Source organism: Phoxinus phoxinus, assembly GCF_949152265.1.
Source record: "Phoxinus phoxinus genome assembly, chromosome: 13".
Lineage (NCBI taxonomy): Eukaryota > Metazoa > Chordata > Actinopteri > Cypriniformes > Leuciscidae > Phoxinus > Phoxinus phoxinus.
Window position 1 is genome coordinate 13,163,878 of NC_136888.1, and position 12,324 is coordinate 13,176,201.

Below are 12,324 nucleotides of genomic sequence, written 5' to 3' on the forward strand. Positions count from 1 at the left end.
AATGGTGCACTTAATGTTTACTTATGGTCTTGGGGACTGGCAATGGCTGTCAAGTTTGCACACATGAAGTGGAAAGATGGCCAGCTAATGAATCTCATATCTTTAGTCACTGATTCCTCTATACTATATATACACTGATTCTGTCTGTGATTATAAGTGAGTGTATTATATTCTGCAGGCGTTTCTATTGCCCATGTGTGAGTCTGCAGCCATGCGTAAGGTGGTGCGGGTGTATCAAGAGTGGATCTCTCTGCAGGATAAGCCTGTGTTTATGAGAGAGCCAGAGGAAGACCGATTCACAGGCCAGCTGGACTCTACCCACGAGCAGAGAACTGATAAAGAGGAGGAGGTGGGTGTCTCTGAAGTTTATATCAGAGGAATGCTAAGACTGTTATTAGACGCTGCCTGCACAGCTTGGTCCCTAGTTTCTTTGTACCAGATATATATTATGTGGTGGTATTGGCTAATATCCACTTTTTTAATTATTGGTGTCAGTCTGGCAAGGTTGCTGCAAGGAGCTTATATCAGGGCTTATTTTTTCCAATTCATGTTTACTTTTTCTAAGTTTCTAAAGTATTAAATAGTGTATATAACACACTTTTCTATATTATATTATATTATATTACGGCAATGGAGTTTTAGTGAAAAAAAACAAAGTATATATATATACTTTTTTTTCATAAAACAGGGAGTCCTAAATGGTGCACTGACATATTAGATAGTCACCCACATTATATTATATTCATAAATAAATATAATTTTAACTGTTATTATATTTATATTTTTATATTTGTTAAAAATGCTTAATATAAACAGGCAAAACAGCATACATTTTTTATATTGAACATCCAAATGGTTGTCAAGCATAATAAAAATATATATCTATAGTACTGTACTGTTATTGTTCACTGATCAATGTTTATCTTGTTTGTGCAGGATATTGGGCTTACAGTGTCTGTTCACAATCAAAACCCTAATTGGTGCAGGAGTTCTGGGAATAAATCCTCTGATTCTGATGTTTTGGAGTACAACGTCAATGCTGGTGTCCAGGCCACACTACAGGTGAGCCCAGGTGTTGGTGTACAGGTAACCAGTGGTTCAAGATCCAGAGTGGTAACTGAAAGGCTGTGAGTTCAAACCTTGCAAAGATCACTTGTGCAAAACAGGCGTTTGTCATCTAATCTCATTTCTCCCACAATCTCTTTCTCCCTGCAGGTTTTCATCACCAACTCCTCTAACGTCTTCCTTCTAGAGGCAGCGAATGAGCTGAAGTCACTTCTGGAGGAGCATGTTGACATGTGCAAGCGTGTGCTCAACATATACCGCAGTCTGGTTATGCATGAAACCATGAACCAGAAGACCTGGTATGTCCATGCACATTACACTTCATTACTCTGGTCTCAGGTGGCTGCTTGGAAAAAAATCTGCTCAAGCTCTTGTCCAGCTCATCATGAGTGTGTTTGTGTCCATCACAGGGAACAGGTCTTGCTGGTATTGCTAAGGGTAACTGAGTGTGTGATGAAGAGGCCTCCATCCATAATGCCTCATGGGAAGAAGAGTAACACTTTATCAGGCCGTTTGGCAGGGGCCATTTTTCAGGTACCACCCACCAGTCAGCTTTTTTTAGGCAAAAGTCTGAGTGAAAAAAGCCGTGTTTTTGTTGCGTTGTGCTGATGGCCCATAGTAAATTCTCATTGGTCCAAAATCACCACGCACCACATACTACACATCATAAATGTTCTGACTGGCTGTGGTTTTGTTTTTTTGCACAGTATTTCACTTTCAGTTGGACAGAAAAATTACTTGTTGTTGGAAACCTGGTTAGGACACAGCCAGTAGAAATCAATAATTTTTTTGGTCCGTGTTAAAAGGATAGTTCACTTTAAAATGAAAATTCTGTCATCATATACTCACCCTCAAGTTGTTTCAAACCAGTATGAGTTACTTTATTCTGCTGAACACAAAGGAAGATATTTAGAAGAATGTCGGTAACCAAACAGTTAACTGGTCCCATTGACTTCCATAGTATTTCATACAAGTTTGAAACAACTTGAGGGTGAGTGTATGATGACAGAATTTTCATTTTAAAATGAACTATCCCTTTAAGGCCCGTTCACAGCGAGAATGATAAAATCATTCTAAATATAAAAGAATAGGGAAGCCCACACAACAACTATAACTGCACAGAAGAATGATATAGTTGGAATCACTTTCAGAAACAATGACGGCCAATCAGAATCCATCCTGCTTTAAAGAGCTTGAGCATTTAAAGCGGCAGACGACAAAACTGCAGCACGTGCTTAGAATAAACAGAAAGATATCATCCGCTGGTGTGGACCATAGACTGTAAAAAAATAGGTGTGGACGCTAATATAGTTGTCTTTATAGTTATCGTTTTTGATGTGAGCGTGCCTTTATTGTTAACTAAAACTATTAAAAATTTGTTTTTGAAATAAAGATAAAATAAAATATACATATTAGATGAAAAACTGAAATAAAATAAGTTTAAATAGACATCTTACAATTACTAAAACTGAAATAAAAAATAATTAAAGCTGAATATAAAACAATATATAAAAAATCAGCATATAACATTTTCTAAAACTTCAAATTAAAATACTGAAATAACTGAAAAATAAAAGCTAATTCAAAAAATGTATTTGGTATATAATATAATATAATTTATAAATAAAACTAAAATTATTATTTCTAGTTCATCTGTTAAAGGGTCTGATGTTGTCCATACTGTGTGGTAGAGGTCTTCACGGGTCCAAAAATTCTTACCCGAACCGGAAGGGACCCGTAATTTGCTACACCGAACCGACCCGGACCCGACTATTATTTCAAAAGCTGGACCCGGACCCGTGCAGACCCGATAAATGCCTAACCGGACCCGACCTGGACCCGTCGATTATTTTTGTAAGCTGGACCCGAAACTGCCGGGAAGACACAGACCCGACTGGACCCGATTGTCACATTTTCCACCTTAAACTGCTATTACAAGTCAATAAACCTGTTGCGAAAAATTACAACTTTTTGTCTTACCTAATTTAAGGAGCCGTAGCAGCGTAAAGTTAGTAGTCTCTCCATCCTTTCCTTGTAACGTTACGTTACCTGACTGGCTGTGATGCATTACAATCCTTCGGCTCCGACAAGAAAGTTATCCATGTTATTCCTCTCGTTATTCCACCAAGTCCAAGCTTAATGATTGTTATTTCAGCTTCAAAAGTCCACATCATGTCACGGACTCACGGTGACGGATGACAAATTAAACGAGTTAGCTGCTAACTCGCACAATAACTTTTGGCTGTTTGCCTTTTTGAACTATAATAACGATTGCTCGTTCAGTGCCATGGCCGCTGCGCTGACGTTATTTATCATCTCCGTGCTCTCTGCTCTGCATCATCGAGTCTGAATCTGAACACTAAAACTTTAAGATTGAACAAAACGATTAATTGACATTGTAAAATCTAAAGCGCGGTTTGGCTGTCCCTCACTGAAGCTCTGCCTCTGGTAACTGGTTGCTATAGAAACATGACACGCGCTTGACTGCAAATGCGCGCTAGCTGGATGGATCAACCTAAAATATGCTTTTTAACGCAATTTATTTTGAGTGTCAAAGTAAACATTCATGTGACAGTTCACCTCAGATTATGTTACTGATTTAAAATATATTAAATATGAGTGTGACAAGACGCATTTTTGAGATTTGATGACTCGCACGGGTATTACACACAATGTTAAACAGACCCGGGGACCCGAAGTGATAGATTCGGACCCGACCCGGACCCGGCTGATCATTTAAAATATAGACCCGAACCCGTACGGGTCCCGGGTCGGGTCCCGGGTCAACGGGTCAACGGGTTCACCTGAAGACCTCTACTGTGTGGTCTGTCTTCCTGTTCAGACTCTGATTGTGGCCTGGATCAAAGGGAATCTGAACGTGTACATCTCTCGGGAGCTGTGGGACGACCTGCTGTCTGTACTCTCCTCTCTCACCTGCTGGGAGGAGCTGGTCACAGAGTGGTCCCTCACCATGGAGACACTTACCAAGGTTCTAGCACGCAACCTTTACAGCCTGGACCTGAACGAGCTGCCCCTGGACAAGCTCAGTGAGCAGAAGCAGAAGAAACACAAAGGCAAAGGTGAGTTTATATCAAAATTCTAAATCACTTCACGTGAATACTTTTGTGCTTGCACATAGACTAAAGTAGTTGCATAACATCTCATGCCTTTGAAACATACCAGCTACACTATCATAAACGTATATAAATCATATATTTGTCCCACTACCTATAGGTGGTTTCCACGAGGGCCAAAAAATCACTGTCGATCGGTCATTCTCCAAAGGCTGGAGTCGAGACCCACCAGGCCAAGCTGTTGCCATGAGACAGCGCAGCGCTACCACTGCCGGCTCACCAGGCATCGAGAAGGCCAGAAGCATCGTCAGACAGAAGACCGTGGGTGAGTGTGTTTCAAACCCTTCCTGTCAGATTAAATCTATGATGTTTAAAAGAAGAGAACAAGATTGCGTTAAATGATGTCCTTTCTTAAAGGGGTGGTAAAATGCCATTTTCACAAGAGAAGAGTTAACTATCTTCAATTAGCATATTCTGTCATGGTAATCTATAAATCGCTTGTAGAGGAACTGTTGTGAGATGCACACAGAGTGACTATTGCATGTGAAAAGATGGATGCTAAAGTTTGAGCTGACTCACAAATGTACTCTTATACAACAACTTTTCCTCTTCTCAACATGGACTGTTCCCGGGGGCGGGGTTTACCGTGTACATTTTAGGCTTGCTAATGTCACTAACCCCAGAGGAATGACGTGTAGTCCCTACCAGCCGTATGTTGTTGTCCTTTTCTTTAAAAGCAAATATCTTCCTTTTTCTTTGAACTTTGAGCGTTGTAACTTTGCAGATGTTGTTTATGCTCAAACAGCAACATTACACACTAACTAAAGTTAGAAAAGTGAAATCATACTTTACCACCCCTTTAAGGTGCGTCACATTAGCGAAGTTTTGCGGGCAAAAAGGTCTGTTGTAAATGATGTAGAGATGTATGAAGCACAGCTCACACAGGCAATCACTTTCTAACCAAGATGATTTCTGTTGGTCAATGTGGCAAATTTGCTTGACCGACTTGAATTGTTGCGAATCTTTAACACGCCGTGTTTCTCTTAATAAGTTCACAGTCTAGATTTTCCAGAGACGTGATGTTCATGTGTTCACCAGTCAGTGCTGATTTAAGATGCACTGATAGGCTCGTTTCTTTACCTCTTCTTTGTGATACTCACTGCTTTCTGCCATCACTTTCTCTTTTTCTCTCTCTCTCTCTCCACCTCTCCATTATGTCTTTCTTTTCCCTAACACCTCCCGTGTTCCTCCATCACTCCTTGTCTCTCTCTGCCCCTTTTCCCTTCTCTCTCCGTGTTGTTGTCGTCATTCTTCTCTTTTTCTCTCTCTGTGTGTGTGTGCGTGGTCTGTAGCTCTGCGTAGTTGCTCTACGGGGGACAGTCTGCTGTCCTCAGCCTTTATCCGCAGTGCTAAAAGCGCACCTGTCCTGATCCACCCCGTACACCCTCTCCTGCCTGACTCTGTCCTCACTCCCCTAGCTGACGAGCTGTCAGGTAGAGCCCTCTACGCCCGTATCGGCACTCTCGCCTCTGACTGCGTCCCGGCCTATGGATGTGCATTGTGCATGTATGCGTATGTGTGCACACTTCCTGTAGTTAGCAGCACCATCCTGACACTTTTATTATTGTATGTGTTTAGTGGTTTTCATTTATTAAACATGGATGTGTTTTTCATGCGTTTAATGTGGAAGATTCCCTTCTCGTTCACCATTGCTTTAAAGCATCATGCACTTATGCAGTTGCTTTCTGATTGGATGAATGTCAAGAGAAAAGTCAAGAAAGGATTTGGTCACATTTATTCCTAAAATAACAAGAATAAAATCTTTCATTTATTAATTTTTCAAACTGGAAATGTAGGGAATTACAGAAGTGTAATTTTCAAGCTTAGAAAAATCATGGACATTAATTAAATCCTAAATATCATTGGAAAATGTATATACCTTTTTTAATCAATATACTGTATATCTTTTTTTGGCTTTAAGTACACTTAGTCTATACAATTATAGGAAACACTTTATAATAAGATTCAATTTGTTAACAGTAGTTAATTCAGCAGTTATCATGAACTAACAATGAACTGTAATTTTTGAAGCATTTATTCATCTAGGTTAATGTTAACAAATACCGTAAATATAACATGGTTCATTATATATTTGTCCATTCATAGTACATTAATATAAACATAATAGTTACATTTATCAAGTTAATTTTAAATAATATATATATATATATATCTTTAATCGTTTATCTTTAAAAAAAATTAAGATAAACACACATACAGGACTGTTGGGTGAAGTGCATACATTTTAAATATATATATATTATATACAAAGGGTAAATCCTGTAGAGGGTATTTTTCTCAAATGTTCTGGCTGTGAAGAGGGATTATATTGAATGAAATGTGATGCGAGAAAGATAACACTGTAGATTCACAAAGACAATAAAAAATTAAAAGATAAACACACATGCAGGACTGTTAGGTGAAGTGCATACATAAAAAAAAAAAAAAAAAAAAAAAAAATATATATATATATATTTTTTTTAAATGTATGCACTTCACCTAACAGTCCTGCATGTGTGTTTATCTTTTAATTTTTTATTGTCTTTGTGAATCTACAGTGTTATCTTTCTCGCATCACATTTCATTCAATATAATCCCTCTTCACAGCCAGAACATTTGAGAAAAATACCCTCTACAGGATTTACCCTTTGTCTGCGTTTCTTCATCATCATGTTTATCCGAATTATTTAGGAGAATGCCCAAATGTAATCATTCATTTGTGTTTTAAAAAGTGATTAGCTTTCTTTTTGCTTGTGATCTTATATACTTAAGTGTAACCTTTGAGATTCAGTTGTAAATTTCATCTTGATTTCATCACATATGCATGTATATATATATATTTTTTTGCATGTAAAATGTGGCCACAGTGGATCAGTTAATATGATAATAATTTCTATGTCCTTTTATCACCTAGGTATCTAATATTTTAAGACTTGTTGCTTAACTTGTCATATTAAGATATTACTGACTATATTAATGCATAATCAAGCTTGCATCCTTGCTGATTTTTGCATATCTGTTCGTGTTCAGACCTGGAGGAACCTCCCATGGTCCAGCGCGGGCCGCGGATCCGCCACTGCTCTCAGAGCGAGGAGACCCCGTCGTCCGAGGTGTTTTCGGCCTCCGGTGAGCTGGAGCAGCCCCCTCTCCCCCGCAGCAGCAGCGCCTCTGACATCATGGAGCCCTTCATCGCAGAACGGGTCAAAGGTGCACTTCCTGTCTCTGACAGTCCCTCTCACTCCTCCCACTTTACCACCACCACTTCTGAGTCCCCCCACAGTTCCCAGACCCCACACCAGCTTACTGACCCACACCAACCCCCAGACAGCCAGGCATCCCTGGAGGTGGGCGAAAGCATCTATGACCATCTCTGCCAGATGTCAGGGCAGCAGCCCCCCTTTATCCCCGATTGGTCCTGTCCGGCCGCGGCCTCGACCAATCAAACCGAGGGCGAAGGGGAGGAGGACGTCTTCAGAGCTTTTAGGGAGTTTTGTAGCAAGGAGAACGTGAAAGTAGAAACAGGTGCGAATAACAAGCAGGTGCAGTTTGAGGGAAGTGGGGATTGGGCGCTAGAATGGGATAAACAAATGGAGCAAAGTGAGAAGAGTTTTTACGCGTGCTTAGAGGAGTGCGACTGGGATTTGAGTGATATTACGCAGCCAACAGAGGGCAGCAAAGTCACGCAGCTACACCGACAGAACGCCACAGACAGGGTTAGCGAGAGCGAGCTTAGTCCGCAGCCTTCCCAGTTTGAACCGAAGCCCAAGCTGTCCCATCTTGACCCCAAAAAATGTCATAGCGGTGGGGTCCATGTCAGCTTCCGCCCATCCACAGAGTCCGTGCAGTTTCACAACCCTCTGGACCCCAAAGAGGCACACTGGAAGACCCGACTTCGCCGTCTCGGCCACTTCAGCAGCCACTCGGTTGGGGCGAGCGGGGCAGCAGCGAAGGGCGTGGGGGAGGGGGTCACCAGTTGCGAAGCGGTTGAGCGCGATAGAGGCTCCATCAGCGGGGCTAGACGTGGCCGACTCGGCCGTCCGACTCTCCGCCCGCGGGGATCCCGCTCTAGATCTCAGGAGTCAGGTTGCAGCCCCTCACGGCAGCAGCAGGTGCTGTTGGGCGGTGTGTATAAGTCTATGTTCCATGCTCTCTCCAAACCCAAGGCCCAGGCGGTGTCGCCCCAGCGTCAAGGCAAAGCGCCCGCTTCTGAGGCTCACCTGAAGGACCTGTACACTCAAGTAATGGGCTATTTTGGAAGAAAAACATCAGGTGAGGACTTGATCGGCTCGATGTCAACATGGAAGACATGAAAAAAGCGCCTGTGCATTTTCTCTTTTTTTCTATCTTTTCTTGTGACTGTTTGATTTTTGCTGAATGTGGATTGAATTGAAGCCTCTTTTTGTATTTTCTTTCAAAGTAGCTCAATTCCAAAAAAAAAAAAAAAAAGACTCCCAAAAGACCAACGGCCCCCCACCTGTGGGACGGCTTCCCCTCCTCCTCAAGCTTCTGGGACCTAATCTCTGCTGCCCCTCTTCCCTGGATGCTGCATGCGACCTCCCCGTCCTCTGTCAATCTCTCACACACATACACATGCTCACTGACACATTCATAAAAACACAATGATCTTTAATATAACCTAATGTTATGTATTTTAATCTATATAGTTGTTAATAATGTCATTTTTAAAAGGAGTAGCACACCCAAGAAATGAGAGTTCTGTCATCTTTTATATCCTTATTTTGTTTTCTGCGTGTTCTTTTCCATTATGGCCTTCAAAAAGGACAAAAAAGCACCTTATAATGTAGTCTTTCTTAGCCATTGATTATTCATCTTGATTATTTTGAGGGATTTTGACAATAACAATGTGTTTTTTTGCTGGTACCCTGGCTGGTTTATGCCTGTCGTGCTTTCATATTCTTTATATTCTGTTTATGGTTTATTTATAGCTGTGACAGAAATTATCAGGGTGATTATTTGCCCGCCTATATGATTTCCAAGGGCATTTTTACTTTTATAAGGGGATATTTTTCTGTATATTATTCTTACGTGTGATCAATTACTTCAATTCTAGTAATAACTCACTATAGAGCTGTTGTTAATCAAATATTAATATTGCAATAGGAAATAATTAACAAAGCCTAAATGACACTTGAAATATGAACTAAGTGGTGGCATGAATACATTTACACACGCACACAAACGTGTGTTTTTTTTAGACATACTCGATCATTTCAGCTTGCACATCACAAAACATCATTTATATTATCGTAGGCAATATATATATATTGCACACCCCTACTTATATGATCCTTTTTGTCCATTTTTGAAGCTCAACAGTTTCTCATTATGGAAAAAGCACTCTGATGATGCAACACATCATCTTTTGAGTTATACAGGGTATATTTGAACAACATAAGGATGTGTATATGATGACAGAATTTTCATTTAAGAGTGATCAAACCCTTTACCAGTATACAGTTGTACTTGCCGTTGTTGCAATGTTTTGTATGGCCAGTAGAGGGCAGCACTATCCCTCTCAAAGTAGGCTGTTTTTCAAGCTAAAGTCTATAGCTTGTGTTACTGTGTGTTAAAAGCTTGCCGGCTTGTCTGTAATGAAGTAGCAGGCATCCCCTCTTAGAACGCCTCCTGTGTACAGTTCAGTTGCGCAAGCTGATCGTTGATCAGGGCCTTTCATGACTTAAACACAGCTTGTAGTCTACACTAACAAGACTTCTAGAATAATCCAATGCCCTAAGTCACCACCCCACCATACCAAGTGAGCTGTCGTGGTCGTATGATTTGTTTTTAACCAGTGGCTCCCTAACCCCTTGCTTTGGGATGAAGGCTGCCTCGTCTTGTTGTGGGTGGCTCCTCTAACATACTCACTGCTGTCTCACTTTAACCTCGGTCACCATAAAGGCTCACTAACACTAGGTTTGGACTTTCAGGGTTTGCTCTGTCTCTCTCTCTGTCTGTCTGTTTCTGTTTGGGGACTGCATGAACTGTGAGTAACTGCATTGCTTCACTGGATGGAATAAGTTTTGTGGTTGGCTTCCATTAAAGATTTTGTTTTCTATTTTTGTGCTCTGGTTTAGCTATTTATGAGTTTAATGTCAAATGAGTTTGGTTGTGTTTAAAGGACAATAGTGTCGAGTTTTGTCCACTCAGTTTATCACCACACATATTTTAAGATCTTGTTGATTGATGCTTAATGCAGGTTCAAGCATCCTGTTACTGTGTTAGTGTGATATGAAAAACATTCACTTCCATTCAAAAGCTTGAGGTCAGTAAGATTTTATCAAAAGTGACAGTAAAGCCATTTATAGTGTTACAAAATGTTTCTGTTTCATGCACATGCTGTTCTTTTGAGCTTTCTGTTCATCAGAGAATCGGAATCCTGAAAAAACATAATGGATTCCATAAAAATATAAAGCAGCACAACTGTTTTCAACATTGATAATAAGAAGAAATGTTTTTTGAGCAGCAAATCAACATATTTAAAATGATTTCTGAAGGATCATGTGACACTGAAGACTGGAGTTCTGATGCTGACAATTCAATTTTGCTATCACTGGAATAAATAACTTTTTGAAATGCATTTATTAAAAAAAATGTTATTTTTAAATTGTAATTATTCACAATATTACACGTTTACTGTAGTTTTTATCAAATAAATGCAGCAGCATCGGTGAGCAGAAGAGACTTCTTTAAAAAAACATTTAAAATCTTACCAACTTTAAACTTTTGACATGCCTAAAGTGATTTATAAGATATATTTTATTTATTGAATGTGAACAGGTTGCTATTGTTAAAAAAAGTCAAATGTCAAACATGAGCAACAAAAAAATGTTAATGACACTGTTGTCCTTTAAGAAAAAGTTGTTTATTTACTCACTGTCCCCAAACTCGTATAAACTAATTCATAATTATATTCAAGAGATGTACTGTATTTGTAGACAGAGGCAGACACCACTACAAAGAGGAAGTCAGTCAGAACATGCCACTCTACTAGGTCATCTGTGTTTGCACCCACACTTTTTTGTGAGGTCTCTGTAAAATGACTGATGTGTCGTTTTGTGCCTGTTGTCTTAGTCAATAAAGATGAGCTGACGCCGAAGATGAGGCCCATGTCCAACGATGCTGGCAGCAGCAACCCTAATGTCAGTGACCTCATGGACGAGTTCATCCAGGAGAGACTGAGGGCCAGAGGCACTTCTGTATGTCCATACACACATTCAGTATGCATAGTGTCTAAAACTACATTGAGTTAAGGGGTAGTTGATGCACGTGCTTCAAGCTTGAACTGGTCAGATGGGTAGGAAAATTACTAAATTAACGTTTGTCGGAAGGCATGATTGATTATTTTGGTTGCATTATTTTCTATGTAATGAATCCTAGTAAATGATTGCATTTAATTGTCAGTCTTAATAATTATTATATACAAATGAGTAGGGTTGGGTATCGTTTGATAAGGTAAAAAAAATATCATTCACATTTATTGATAATTAAGATGGCAGCGACTGAATTTTATATCTGTCTTTTGTTGTTTAATTAACATTATTATAGAGATGGCGGCAGGAATTGTAGGCTGCTGTCACTTTAGGAGCTGCACGGATCCAATATACTGTTATGCGTTTTCTTTGTCAACGGTTTATGTTCACGTTCACTTAAGACATAACCGACTGTTTACGAGAATATTTTGACATATTTTTGTGTGTATTTGTCCGTTCAAGTGCAAAAACATGCGGAAGAGAACTCCGTTCAGTATCGCGCACTATTCAGTATGAGAGGCTGCTTTCTGTGCGTACAGGTTTTCTTGTGCTTGAATGGTTTAAAGTCTTTATAACAAACCAAACATATATATACTTTATAACAAACATCCGATTCCTGAACTTGATTAGATTTTCGATTCCCAACCATACAAATGAGCAAATATGCCGTTTAAAATAGTTTGATACTACAACATGGCTTACCAAAAGTATCTCATGCCAGCTAAATACTGCATAATTTCAATTATAAAATCCAGTTCTTCATTCTGGTCTTGAAGTAATGTTGTTTGACACCGATATTCTGCTAATTATATGTACAAAAATGTAATTATTTATTATATAAATTATTTAATATT

At 39.6% G+C, this 12,324-nt stretch overlaps 1 protein-coding gene across 7 annotated transcripts in view; it reads left to right on the forward strand.

Moving 5' to 3' along the window:
• Window positions 1-12,324, forward strand: part of ralgapa1 (Ral GTPase activating protein catalytic subunit alpha 1) — a 72,066-nt gene that overhangs the window by 15,412 nt on the left and 44,330 nt on the right. For 5 of the 7 annotated variants that reach the window (XM_079633930.1, XM_079633929.1, XM_079633928.1 and 2 more), the window contains exons 11-18: window positions 179-349; window positions 937-1,062; window positions 1,216-1,364; window positions 1,476-1,599; window positions 3,908-4,145; window positions 4,300-4,464; window positions 7,230-8,468; window positions 11,292-11,416. In XM_079633930.1, coding sequence (XP_079490056.1) covers window positions 179-349; window positions 937-1,062; window positions 1,216-1,364; window positions 1,476-1,599; window positions 3,908-4,145; window positions 4,300-4,464; window positions 7,230-8,468; window positions 11,292-11,416 — 2,337 coding nt within the window. Of the gene's footprint in view, window positions 1-178; window positions 350-936; window positions 1,063-1,215; window positions 1,365-1,475; window positions 1,600-3,907; window positions 4,146-4,299; window positions 4,465-5,491; window positions 5,633-7,229; window positions 8,469-11,291; window positions 11,417-12,324 lie in introns of all 7 variants that reach the window. The other 2 variants (XM_079633932.1, XM_079633931.1) reach the window with 2 other exon arrangements.